Raw genomic sequence first — 13,537 nt, forward strand, 5'->3', positions numbered from 1 at the left:
TTATATATGACACATTTGTCTTTTCCCCTGAAGTATAAGCGTATGTGAAACTAGCAATGGTTAAAAAAATCCTACTATTAATCAAAAAGAAACAAAATAATGCCAATTATAATCAATATTGCTTTCAGGAACTACACAAAACTGTACATTTAAAATAAAGAGATCTTTTAAGAATGACCTCTCTTTTGTTTTGATTTACTGGGCATTGATACAGGATCTCTATTCACAGACAGCTGTGGCCCTAGACAGATGTTGGACAACAGGGCCAGGTGATTTGACCCAAGATGGCCGTTGGTTCTTCACTATGAGCCAGCAGTAGGCTGCTGATAACTACAATGAAAACCTTTAAATGAGTCCACATGACTCAAGCCAGATGGGTTGACCCAAAATGACTGTGTGCTTCTGCCAAAAGTGCCTCCAAAACACAATACTGCAACGATACTGTCATAATCTAATGAACACTAATACTGGATACACTGCAAACCAGCACCTGCTCAACCCACAGATCAAACCTGCTGAAAATCTGCTCAAATGACACTGAAAAACATAGTGCGTATGCTGTATCACATTGTAAAAATAAAATTTTTTGTTTAAACAACTCAGATTTACAAGTCATGTCATCTTACTATTATTTATCTTTAGAAGAGACTTATTTCAACTACACTGTCAAAAATAAAAGTACAAAGCTGTCACTGGGGCCAAATTTAGGTACAAATATGTATCTTTGAACTGCCAATATTCACCTTTGAAGTACTAATATGCACTATTTTTGGGTACAAAGGTACCTTTTTGAAAGGGTGCTGTCCCAACTTTTGTACCTTTATTTCTGAGAGTGTATCTTTTATAAGTTATAACAACTCATGTCTAGTCAAGATAAATAATAATATGTTCAAATGACTTGTAAATCCAAGTTGATAAAACAAAAAAAACATTTTTACGGTGGGCTACAATAGTTTCCTTTTACTTCGGCAAAACCTTTATAAAGAGCCAGCGAATTATTAAGACTGTAAAAATAGGGGTCAGAGCACTGAACAGCTAGGGCTTGGATGCACCGCGTGGAGTTTTACAGTTTGCATGCCTTGGGATGAGCCCAGTACCCGCGCGAGCAGAGCGGTACAGCCACTGCTCCACAAGACTCTGTCAGCAGGCCATGGAGCTGTTGCCCCCGGCAGCGTGGGCCAGCTGGCCGAGGAGGGGTACGGGATAAAGGGAAACTAGGGTGGAGAGGCTCTCCGCTGCCCCCTAGCTGCAGAATCAAGTGTGGCAATACACATGCAGTTTTGGACATACAGCATTAATAAGTAATTACAACCAGCCAAAGAAACATGTAGATTGTTACTGCTCTGAACAAAACTGAACATCATTAAACGTTCAGATATATTCACATTTGTCTTTAATAATTAAAGAAATCTACATGAATCTTAAAAATGGATCTTCTTAAAGTGTAAGTTGTTATTATAGACTTAGAGATGCAGCCAGTGGCAAACACATTAAGATAAGAAAACGCAGACAAACAAAGCAATATAGACTACCATTTCAAAGTTTAGAAACACTTACTTGTTATTCTTTATTTATATTTCTTTTCACATTCGAGAATTATAGTAAAATCCTCAAGTATAAAATAACTGTAGCTACAGGTATAGGAATTTTGTTGGAATAAAAGCATCCAAAATCATAGTTAACATATTTAATGTAGTCAACCTTTGCTCAGAATTTACTGAAATATTTATTTGGTATTTTATTAAGCAGCTACTTGATGTCTCAACATAATATGATTTTTAAGCAGCACAGAAGGAATTTCACTACAATCACGAATTGGCTTTTTTTCCTTATTTGGTCCATGGCATTCAATTAAAATGCTGGCATAATTAATTTTATTGTCTGCAAAAATAGCTTGAAACATTTAAAAAAAGATTTTTAAGGTCATAAGAAACATTTAAGTGTTTCAAAATATCTGAACGGTATAGACACGCACGCACGCGTCACAAAATAGTCCCTTCACGGTCAGGGGCAATACCCTTAAAAATGTATTATTAATATGTACCATTTAAGTACAGATAGGTATACATATATGTGCATTTGAGGTACTAAGTAGTACTCTTTGGGGCGGTTTCCCGGACACAGATTAGACTAGTCCTAGACTAAAATAAATATAAGAGCTGTCCAAACTGAAAACATCAGTGTCCTTTGTTTTTCCTCAAAATGCACAAAAATAATGTTTTTAGTAAGGCATGTTTGTTAAAACTAGTCATATTTCCTAATTAAACTAAGGGCTAATCCTGGTTTAAACTAATCCCATTAGGTGCACTTTTTGAAAGTGTACCGCCCCAGTGACACCTAGGGACAATTTTATTTATATATATAACATACAGCCCCACAATAAGAAAATAAATCAATATGTCCACCATTACATTACAAACACACAAGTGTTAGAATCATCAGTCTGTTAATAGAAACAAAATGCTATAGTAAAGTTCACATTTAATAGCTCTAATCTGCTCTTACTGTACCTACCCTTTAACTGTCTGTTATTAAATACTGTAAAAAAAATAATTAAGTGATCAGGTGCTGTAAGTTATTAAATCAAGTTGAGTTTGCTTTACACTGTAAAAAAATTCCATAGAAATTACAGTGTTACTTGAAGCTGGTTGCCGGTAACTTACCGTATATTTAAATTTAAGTTATTTACTGGCAACCATTTGTTCAAAGTTAAATAAATATTAAATATTAACAAGTCTTTATATTTACATAATAAAACTATACTATACAATATACAATAACAGCCTCATGCAAAGCATTCTGGGAACCTTTCATAAACCTTTTTCTGTTTTTTGCTTCAGATTTTGTTTTCCAGAATGCTTTGTTTGATGCTGTTATTTTAGTTTTACTCTGTAAAGACAAAGACCTGTAAATGTCTAATGTTCATCCAACCCTGAACAAAATGTTGCCAGCAAATAACAGAAATTCAAATCTACAGCAAGTTACCGGCAACCAGCTGCAGGTAACAATGTAATTTCTATGGAATCTTTTTACACTGTGGTTATGTCAACTTTATTTTATAAGTTACAGCAACTCATCAATACAGTTGAAATTACTTGTAAATCCAAGTTGATTACAGATTTTTTTACAGTCAAGTAATGCCAACTGAATCATTTAAACTTAACCATTTCTCAAAGCCTTTTATGCAAAAAACAGTAAATGTTCAAAAGAATGTCATAGAAACATCATTCACGTATACATCTTGACACCTTGCCAACTTTCATTTTCAAGTGAAACGTTTACTAAGCATTCTTGCTTTTAGGAGAAGCGCAGAGTCTTATTTATCACACACACACACTCTCTTAAATGTGTTTTTGTGAGTATAGACAACTGTTCGATGTGGAGAGGGGGTGGGTGGGTAGCAGAGAACCAGATGAAGCAGCCCTCGCCCGAGGCCCAGCCATCTCCCCGGCAGCAGCGCGGCTGTTCTCGGCCCTGGACATTTGTTCCATCGCACCATCTCCTCCAGCCTTTTCCACAACGCTCCAGCTACCGCTACACATGGCTTTCCATCCACGCGCCGCTTCCATCTTCCTTTATGCCGCCATATGGCCGACAGAAGCCTGTAGATTTAGGCACACATCTGCGTATATGCTACAACACTCCTTTAAGGAAGCCGATCGTGTTTGCTTCTCTGTGTGTGTGTGTTGGGGAGAGAGAGTGATAATTGGTAAAGACGTTCGTTGGCAGATGTGGGTTTGTGGGTCTGAAAGGAGATGACTGGAGCTTGTGTGAGGAGGGTCTCAGAGCAGGTGAAATTTAAAAAAAAATAACAATAAATAATTGGGTTTTGTTTGTAAATGGCCAAAACTATTCGATTTCATGCCCTTGAGCTTACATTTTGGATAAAGAAGTGTACAGTTTGTACTTTCTGCTGTATAGTTTTTCACTACTTACAATGCAACAAGAAATGTCAGCATTTTTTAAAAGTTCAATCTTGAAATGTGACCTTTGCTGGCAAAATGAGTTGGAATGAGCAAATTTTCAAAAATGAGTTAGTTATATTTTATTTCTATTAACTTTAAAACGATGTATAATTTGTTGGAATCTGATAGAGAATCTGACAGATTCAGCAAAGTCAATTTTGAGAAAAATCGAGTTAAAGATTTTTAAGGGTTCAAAAGCTGAATCACTGCATCCATCTAAAATCACCGGTAAAAAATTTTTAGCACACAAAACGTCAAAAACAATATCTATAGAAAAAATTGTGTTTAACTTTTTTTCTTTAATTGTTGATTGACAGATCTACTGTAATGCAAGGATTTAAGTTAATGTTACACATCACCATTTTTTCCCAACAGTTAATAAAACATTTACTTAAGACATATATCTGCATGACTTCTTGTCAAAATAGATTTTTTTAAAAACTGTAATTCAGTGTAGATCTCTATATATCGGGGTCACACGCTTGTGTATCAGTGCATGGTTCAGATCTGTCGGTCAGCATGAGGAAGATCGTTTTCTAGTCTTGTCGCTCTTCATAACTCTTTTAACTTTAAGCAAGTCCTGCACTTTTCAAATTTTTCAAAATGTTTTAATTAGTAATTCCTGCACGTTTTAAAACCGAAACCAAAATATCAGACCCACATGTAGATGGACCGCATTTTTGTATAGGTTAAGCATTTAGGACGGTACACCTCTCAGAAAACGTACAAATAAAGATCATTTAAGATGTTCGCTAGATGAGGGCTTAATGTGCTTAAAAAAACTCAATTTTGACTAAAATCAACATTTCTACTTTCTTTTGGCTGTAGCTCAAAATTACACTGTGCACATTCAGACTCATTTTGCCAGCACGGGTCACAAATAATCTCTCAGTATAAGGTTTAATGTAGAAATAATTATTATGAAATTTGGCTGACAGTTAATGCCTAATAAATTGTGACCATTATGACGATTAATTGCCTGTTTTAGGGCTTTGCCGGTTATGACGTTTAATTGTCTTTTTGTTTTGACATTTGATTCTCATACATTTTGTTTGTTCATGAAATCATTTTTACACATTGTTGTGATTATTTAAATTTAATCTTTTGCAAGGTTTACCTAGCAGTGAATATTAATACACATAACAGATATTTAAAAGGGATTATTTAATGATAATAGTTCATACTGCTTATTAAAGTTTTTCATCATTTCTTTAAATGTTTTTCCAATGTATTGAATGGTTTTGCAATGTATTGCATTACACTGTCAGTTAAGGAACGCCATCTAACACCATCTCGTTTAAACAGGCGCTACAGCTCCCCCTTGTGTTTTTTAGAGAGATGTGCAATCATTGCGGTGATCTGAAATTATTGCAATGAGGTCAAACAATCGCGGTGAGATGATTATTTAATTATTGTGACAGCCCTAGAAATAAGAAGTTGCAAAACGCTGTTTTAAAAAAGTAGGAAAACAACATGCCAAATCGCGTATTAAAGGCTCTCTAAGCGAATAATGTGCGACGTCACTTCCTGTTGATGTTTGAACTGTTTTCAAACAAACGGAGCGTAGCTAACGCCTCCCCCTCCCTCTCCTGTCCGTGCTTTCATGAACGCGCCCAACCCCCACCCCCAAATCCTTCTTGTCGTTTATTGGCTGGAACACTTTGTTATGTTTTGTTGTGCTAGGTTTGGCCACTATGTTGATATTGCCGTTTGTCGAGCCTAAGATGTCTACAGAGATCGCGTTTTTTTACAGTTTGATCAGCGGACAGGCAGCAAGCAGATAGTGAGGAGATGTTTGCTGGATGTAACAAAAAATGTTTTATGGTCTAAAACGCGTCAATTCGCTTAGAGCGCCTTTAACTTGTTTTATGTTTTTAAAAATGCGAAATACATGATGCTTTCTTAAATGCGTTTCAGCTAATGTTTTATTTTTATTTATTTTTTTCAGTAGTCACAACAAATCATTTTAATCTAAATTTATTTTTGTGTAAATTTAATAAATTTAGATCAAAATTATTTGTTTTGAATTAAAAGAGTACATGATAAAAATATGCAGCATGAAGTTATAACTACTTAGTTTAGCAAGTTAATTCAACTTACTATATTATAAGTTTTGAGTTGTGATAAGTTGACATAACTTAAAAAGTAAAAATGGTTTAACCTAATTTATTAAGGTAAATTAACAAAAATATATGTTGATTTGACATCCTTTTTACAGTGTACATTGCAAATCACCGTTTCTATTACTCATCAGCCTGATTTAAAAAACAAATGATTTTGTATGCATTGGATTTTTCAAAATCCAATCCATTTTACCAATTCATCCTTAACATAAACATACCTACTTTTAAGTCTTTGTTATTTCAAGCATAACATAACACGTTAAAAATCACAACTTTATTATTACTTTATCACAAATTTATATAAAAAAAATTTGACAATAAAACAGCTGAATGCCAACCTGCTCTGATAAAATATTACATGATTACTACATTTCATTGGCTTTCACCACGCAAACGCCAACCATCTAGCAGAGCGGTGAATAAATGCCCGGAATGCATTTATGAAATAAATACAGGATTGATATGCATATGTATTATTGACGATCTCTATAAAGCCGATGCCTATTACGCACGATAGTTGGCCAACATTCCGGCTCTTTCATATATCACTGGCCCTAATCTCCAGGCAGAAAATATGCGAATGCCACGTGGGAAATAAATAAATAACTTGCAGGAGTGAAACATTGTGTGCCGAAAACCCCTGTGTTGCTTGGCGTTGGCTCGAATGGTAAAAATAAATCAAGCTGATTTTCCAAATGTTTCATGCGTGCCACGCTGTTGCGGCTCTTCGCAGCACAGATTGTGCGCCCGATCAAGAATATCTGAGGTGGGGCCCCGGCTATTTGCATGTACGCCGAAGCCATTTGCACTAACTTATTAACACGTACACCTTAACCCACGGGCGGCGGGGTGAGGTGCCCTACAGAGCAGAGACACCCGAGGCACTGAACACGCGGGAGACCTCTCTAACTCTCATATGCAAGTGCTGAAGTTTGGCTCCGGCACCTTCTGTCTTACATACCAACAGCAGGAGAATGTTTTGGGTTAGCGCCGCAATGAAAGAAGCACGTTTGGGATGAAAGCAAGAAAAGAACGTTGACATGTAGAGAAAACTTTTACTAATTGATATTTCTCGTTGTTGCAAAGCATACTAAATATCTTCAACTGCTCCCATGCACTACAGTACTTTAAAGGAGTACCTTACTTACAAATAATTTGGTTTTATCCATTGTGGATGTCATCGTTTTTGCTAATATATTTCTAGTGTGCAATCAAAAAAAAAAAAAGGTAATTCATGGTAAAACTCAAATTCTATAATAATTTCACACTCTTCCTATAGATTCTCTCTAATCGCTCCATCTCACCTCTGAGCTCGGTGTGTGAGCTCTTGTGAGAAATGTTGCGTAATTGAAAAGGTGACGAACCATTTTAACAGCTCCAGTTATGTGAGGAAAGCTCACTTACATACCCACACCGAACAACTATCTAAACACAACATCCTTTTCATTACGGGGCAGGCAACTTTTCTGCGTTTCATTTCTATTCCTGCCTCTTATGGCCTTTCTCTCTGTCTTGTTTCGGAGGAGGTGTCTGTTCACAAAGTTCTGCAGGAAACAGAAGGATGTTCGGCACTCAGCAGAAGCTCGGTTCAGACTGAAGATGCTGTGGATACACCCACACTCACTTATTCGCCCACATGCAGACTTGGGCGATGTGCCAGACGCCCCTCAACCCTACACTCATCGGCCACATGTGCCCCTGAGTGAAACGCAGTTATATGCACTCTTAGCTAACGCCACTGAGATAAATATATTAAATATACACAGATATTGTGTTCTGAGCAATTATAATGGACATTAAAGAGTGAATTCTCGAAAGAATTTGCTAGCTCCTGTTGCTAAATAAACATGATATTTATACAAATTAAAGCACTGTCACATTACTTTACTTTCAGGTTATGATGTGTGAATGACATTCCTTAGTAAATAGGGGAGAGTGGATCACAACCTAATGCTTTTTGGTTTTGGCTCAATCACTCAAAAAATATTTGAGTTTGATTAATTATATTTTTACACAAGCAACACACACATATTGTTTATATATCTGTCTACACTGTATTTTATTCATCCAGCCCTTTTCTAACAATAGTTTAATTATAAATGGATACAAATGTCTAAATATGTAAGAAAAAGCAGCACATGACAAAACATTTTTTTATATGTGACCCAGTCTGTAATAACCATACTACAGTTTCGAAATCAAATTCTTAGATAATGTGCATCAAAGTCTGATTTTAGCCATTCATTTCATTATGATTTTAATCTTTGACGTGATCTTATTCTATCAATATTAAAGATATGAACAAAAATAATTTGACACACGATTTTTAATAAGACAGGCACATTTATTTTGTTGGCAGCCAGCAACCATTCGTGTGAAGCCTATTTAAAACAATGGCAAGAATTACGCTAACGTTAGCGATTTTCATATTGTTAGTGCTGAGGGGTTAGTTGTAACACAGCATTACAATTAACCCTGCTGGGTCAAAATATTTTCAAGCCCACCAAAAAAGTTGCTAAAAGCTGCAGACATATTTCAAAACGATGCTTTGTTTTAGTCAACAAGACACTGATTAATATGACATAGCATTGGGTTTGGTATCTTATACACCCAACTTAAAAAAAACGAAAAAAAAAATATATATATTGACACTGATTAATATGACAGACATAGCATTGGGTTTGGTATCTTATACACCCAACTTAAAAAAACGAGAAAAAACCCCGAAAAAAAAAAATATATATATGAGATAAAAAAATTTACTTACATCCCACCAAAACACTTGTTCATCAATAACTCTCTGGAAAACCATTAAACATTTCCAATAATTTGCAGGGAATCGTCTTTTGGCAGCGTGAAAAAAAAAAATAACGCTCAACCTTGTGCAACAATGTAAACAGTCCGTGTTACAACTAACCCCGCGGCGCGCACCCCTACTGTATAGCAAGCGATTATTAACTATTTGGTTATGTATTATACTTTATTTAAAAATAAGTTGCTAAACAATGTCACTGAAGAATAATTTTTGGCTGTATGGTTGCATAAAATGGCTCTGTTTTACAAAATATTTTTGGTTTTTTTAAGAACCTTCTCTCATTAAGAAACGTTTATAGTGCCGTTATTTTTAAAAAGGTAAAAATTTAATTTTGAAAAATTGCAAATAATTACCTGTTAGGAATACATTTTTAAAGTCACCCTCTCATCTTTGGTCACTTATATATTGTTTCAACCTGCAAGTATCCTGTTTAATGCATTTTTTGCTACTGTCCGAAGTCATGATGTCATTCTTCTTTAATTGCATAAAATACAGAAGGCGCTTCAAAAAGTCTGTGAAAAATTGCTGAATCACCTTATTGTTAATGTTAAAGGTATAGTTCACCCAAAAATCAAAATTCTGTCATCTTTTTCTCACTTTCATGTTGTCACAAATCTGTATAAATGTATTTTTTTCTGATGAACATGAAGAAAGATATTTTGAGGAACGTTTGCAACCAAACCGATCATGAGCCCCATTCACCCCCATAGTAGATAAAAGAATACTATGGAAGTGAATGGGGCTCAGTAACGGTTTGGTTACAAATATTCCTCAAAATATTGTCCTTTTTGTTTATCAAAAAATAAAAAAAATTTATACAAGGTTGTCAATGATAAGAGAATTTATATTTTTGGATAAACTATCCCTTTAAGCTAATTAAATCATTCAAAATGTACAGATTTGTATCTAATTTTAATAATTCATTAATCAAACCAATTTCCAACCAAAAGATTTATCCTAATCTGTGTTGATTTTAGCTGCTGTACATCACCTATTATTCAAAATGTTGTTATTCACTAAACAAGATCCAGTTGGGTTAGTGCGCGACACTAAAGTGAGCAGGAGTGCATGTGTGTACCTTTGTTTCATACGCTGATGCATCCTCCCGTGCTGCACACACTGCTCCTCCATCTCCTCACAGCGACCTCGCAGTTTCTCTGTGTTTTCCTGCAGGTGATCTCTCTCCAGGGATAACTGCTCTATTGTCGCCCTACACACACAAACACACACGTTAAAATACACATTATCCTCTGTAAAACGTGTGTTAATCAAACATTTGATCTAATAGCGTGAACAGGGAGAGAACAGCATGAGGAAATGTCAGATCTGAATGATCAGCACATGCGCTAACCAATATGCCATGGCTCCAGTGACAGTTTTGTAAACTGTTAAGTAGAGAGGACTTAACAAGTATGCACACTCGTTGTAACCAAAAACACCTGATAATGCTGCCATCAGGTACAGCTCTGCCAAATCTACTCCATTAGCACTGTAAACACCCGCTCTCTGAAGTTAAAGAGCCCACACAGAAAACATTGTGTTCACGTAAGTGTTCACATAAGTCAACAGCACATTTCATTATAGTCCCTGTAACTGTTAGAAATACAACTAATTACATCCAGCAACACAATTTACACTAAGATATGCCGATCAGAAACGAGAGCAACCTTTATGTGAATGCTCTGCAGAAGGAAATTGTCGCCAGCGTGCTGTGTTCTCATCTGCCTGTATGTTTAAAACTTAACACTGAACAGAAGGCAACACTGTTACCGGACATGAAACAACAGGACAGGAAGATCAGATATATATGGGTCAAAGACGAAAAGGGGGTTTAAAGCATAAAAAAAATAAAAGTGTAAAAGAGCTTTAAATTTAGTCTTTTTCACATACATTAGAATATGTCCTGTTTAACTATATGTTTTTCTGAGCAAAAAATTATTACTACCATACATTTTTACTGGAATTGTACAGAAGACACCAACTAAAATGTCATTCAGTGTAACAATATTTTTATGCAAAAAAATATTATCAGACATTTTTAGAAAAACTATTATTTGATGACACATTACAAGACTCTATTTATAGATCACAGTGCAGACACCAAATACTAACTATTTGTCATTTTAAAGCATTTTACTTCACCAATATCCTTTAAACCATTAGGTTTTACCCATTTGTCAGCAAGAAGTTTTTGTAAGGAAGTGAAAATCAATTCAAATAAAATAAAATTTTTGAAGGATCACACATTATTATACATATTTTAATAAGTACAGCTCAGAATAAGTATATTGTTTCATTTCTACATAAATATATGTGTTACACCGAATGACCATGTTTGTTACACTGAATGACATTTTTGACAAAAATAGTGTCATTGTTTCCATTATTGCAATGTTTTGAATATTATTCTGTATCATTTTATTCCTTAACAAATCACAGAAGTAGATGCTGAAATTAATAATCATTTTTATTCCATAATGCATATCATATTAGTAAAAATGAACTGAACAGGTGGTAATACTGTATAATAAGATCCAGAACTGCCCTTATACGTTTAGCTTCTGCCCTGTGTTTTCTTTGATTTTCCCGCCATTGCTTTCGCCTCTTCTCAGCTGCAGCATCTGATAAATTCCTGATTGACGGGTGATCAGGATTTGCAGCCAAGGCAGCTTGCTTTCTTCTCTGGTTGCTGAAATACAGATTCCATGTAATTATTGACATAAAATTATTGACACAGATCTATATAAAACGTGTTATTAATTAAAAAATACTTTCTGTTTGGCAACATAAATGACATGTTATCAGGATTTGTATTATGGGCGGAGAATCCCCTCAGTGGCCTCTCTTAAAGGGATAGTTCACCCAAAAATGAAAATTCTGTCATTATCAACTCACTCCCGTGTTGTTTCAAACCCGCATAAATGGAAGGAAGATATTTTGAGAAATGTTTGTAACCAAACCTTTTGTGGACCCCATACTATGATACTAAAAATAATAATATGGAAGTAAATGGGGTCAACGAACGGTTTGGCCACAAACATTACTCAAAATATCCTCCTTTGTGTTTATCAGAACAAAAAAAAATCATACAGGTTTTTACCAACACGAGAGTGAGCGAACAATGACCAAATTTTCATTTTTGGGTGAACTATCCCTTTAACTTGTGGTATAGGTAGGGTGGAGTCTCTATCTAAAAACAGCAGTAAACTATTATTCTGTAGGGCTAGGCTTGGACACAAATTTCACGATTTGATTCAATTTCAAATCAATTTGATATTGATTAACATCAGCTGAAAACAGCATAGACTGAAAGATTGATTATTGGGATTTACAAATCACTTTTGTTTCTTCAAAATTAGAATTGATTAAAATGGGGAAATCTATCTTTTTAAACCCAGCCCTATTATTTTTACATTGCACTCCTCAATACCTTTCTCGTCTCCTTGCTAAATGCATTGCCCTAGCTACTGGGTCTGCATTAACTTTCTGCCAGTGCCTAGAAACTTTCTCTTTGTTTGTGGGCATCTAAAAGAAATCAGTACCAAAACGACAAAAATACATTAAAACATTAATATTGATAAAGTTTGATATATTTTTTTGTGCTGAACATCCCTCATTTATCTGAAATAGAAATAAAATGCTAAAAATGTTATCTAAACAGTGACACTATCATTCAGTGTAATGGATGACACTGTGGTGTAACATACAATTTGCATTACACCGAATGACAAAACATTACCCTGAATGACGAAACTTTTACTTAAGCTAATATTAGAAGTTAACAACTAGATACCTATATCAAACAGTGAACTTGACCAGAAAGGTTTATCATCATTATTCACAACATCTACTTATTTTTCAAAAAATCTAACAATAAAAGTGTTTTTTTGCATTTCACTGAATGACAGTCGGTTTTGTAACTCAACATACCACACTATGAAAAGGTGAAATTATCCAATATTTAAGAGCAATAAACTTACCTTGCTGAATCACCAGATGGTCTTCAGGGGGCCTTTTGATGATGTCACAGACTGCTTGATGACTATTGTTTGTTTATTTAATTTCAAAATGGTTTCCTGATACCATTACACTGAATGACCTCTGACAAACTGCATATTCGGGACAAAAGTCCCCTAGTTGTTTCAATATTTAACGAAAAAAATAACACATAGTCCTATTAATATAAACCAGCCAACACTTATGTGAACATGCCAAGGAAGCAAATATTTTTTTTAACATGGTATTTTATACGTTTATTTCAAAATGTATTAGTAAAATCATAGTCCGGACCATTACGCTGAATGACGATTTTACACTTTGGAGCATTATTAAACTCATATTTGGTCATTGTATTTTCACAAAAGTTATTTGAAACATAAAAGTAGACATTTTACTTGCATTTTATTTGTTTTTTTTTTTGTATGTAAAATCACTTTTGTAAATTATATTTGATGCGGACACCAAAATGGTGACGTCTCGTCTTTGACCCATATATAGATTGATACAGATATAAAAATTTTGTTGAAATTATCTTGGTTTTTAACATTACCTCACGGTATGGTAACCTGATAGAGTCAAGTTGTCCAAGATGAACGAGGCACCCAAGATAATTGGTAAGACACAAAAAACTGAAT

The 13,537-nt window shown here is 34.8% G+C and overlaps 1 protein-coding gene and 1 long non-coding RNA gene across 3 annotated transcripts in view; both read right to left on the bottom strand.

Annotated features, from left to right (window-relative positions):
• Positions 1-13,537, bottom strand: part of sdccag8 (SHH signaling and ciliogenesis regulator sdccag8) — a 59,579-nt gene that overhangs the window by 7,100 nt on the left and 38,942 nt on the right. The window contains exons 16-17 of one of the 2 annotated variants that reach the window (XM_073873130.1): positions 9,982-10,113; positions 3,027-3,602 (exon numbers count right to left, since the gene is read on the bottom strand). In XM_073873130.1, coding sequence (XP_073729231.1) covers positions 3,317-3,602; positions 9,982-10,113 — 418 coding nt within the window. In that variant the 3' untranslated portion in view covers positions 3,027-3,316. Of the gene's footprint in view, positions 1-3,026; positions 3,603-9,981; positions 10,114-13,537 lie in introns of those variants that run through there. The other variant, XM_055170381.2, reaches the window with a different exon arrangement.
• On the bottom strand, positions 11,353-13,392 carry LOC129440252 (uncharacterized). Its single transcript, XR_012372292.1, has 3 exons — positions 12,884-13,392; positions 12,334-12,428; positions 11,353-11,592 (listed from the first exon to the last, which is right to left on the bottom strand). It is a non-coding gene; the product is annotated as an uncharacterized lncRNA (long non-coding RNA).

This window comes from Misgurnus anguillicaudatus, chromosome 11, assembly GCF_027580225.2.
Source record: "Misgurnus anguillicaudatus chromosome 11, ASM2758022v2, whole genome shotgun sequence".
Lineage (NCBI taxonomy): Eukaryota > Metazoa > Chordata > Actinopteri > Cypriniformes > Cobitidae > Misgurnus > Misgurnus anguillicaudatus.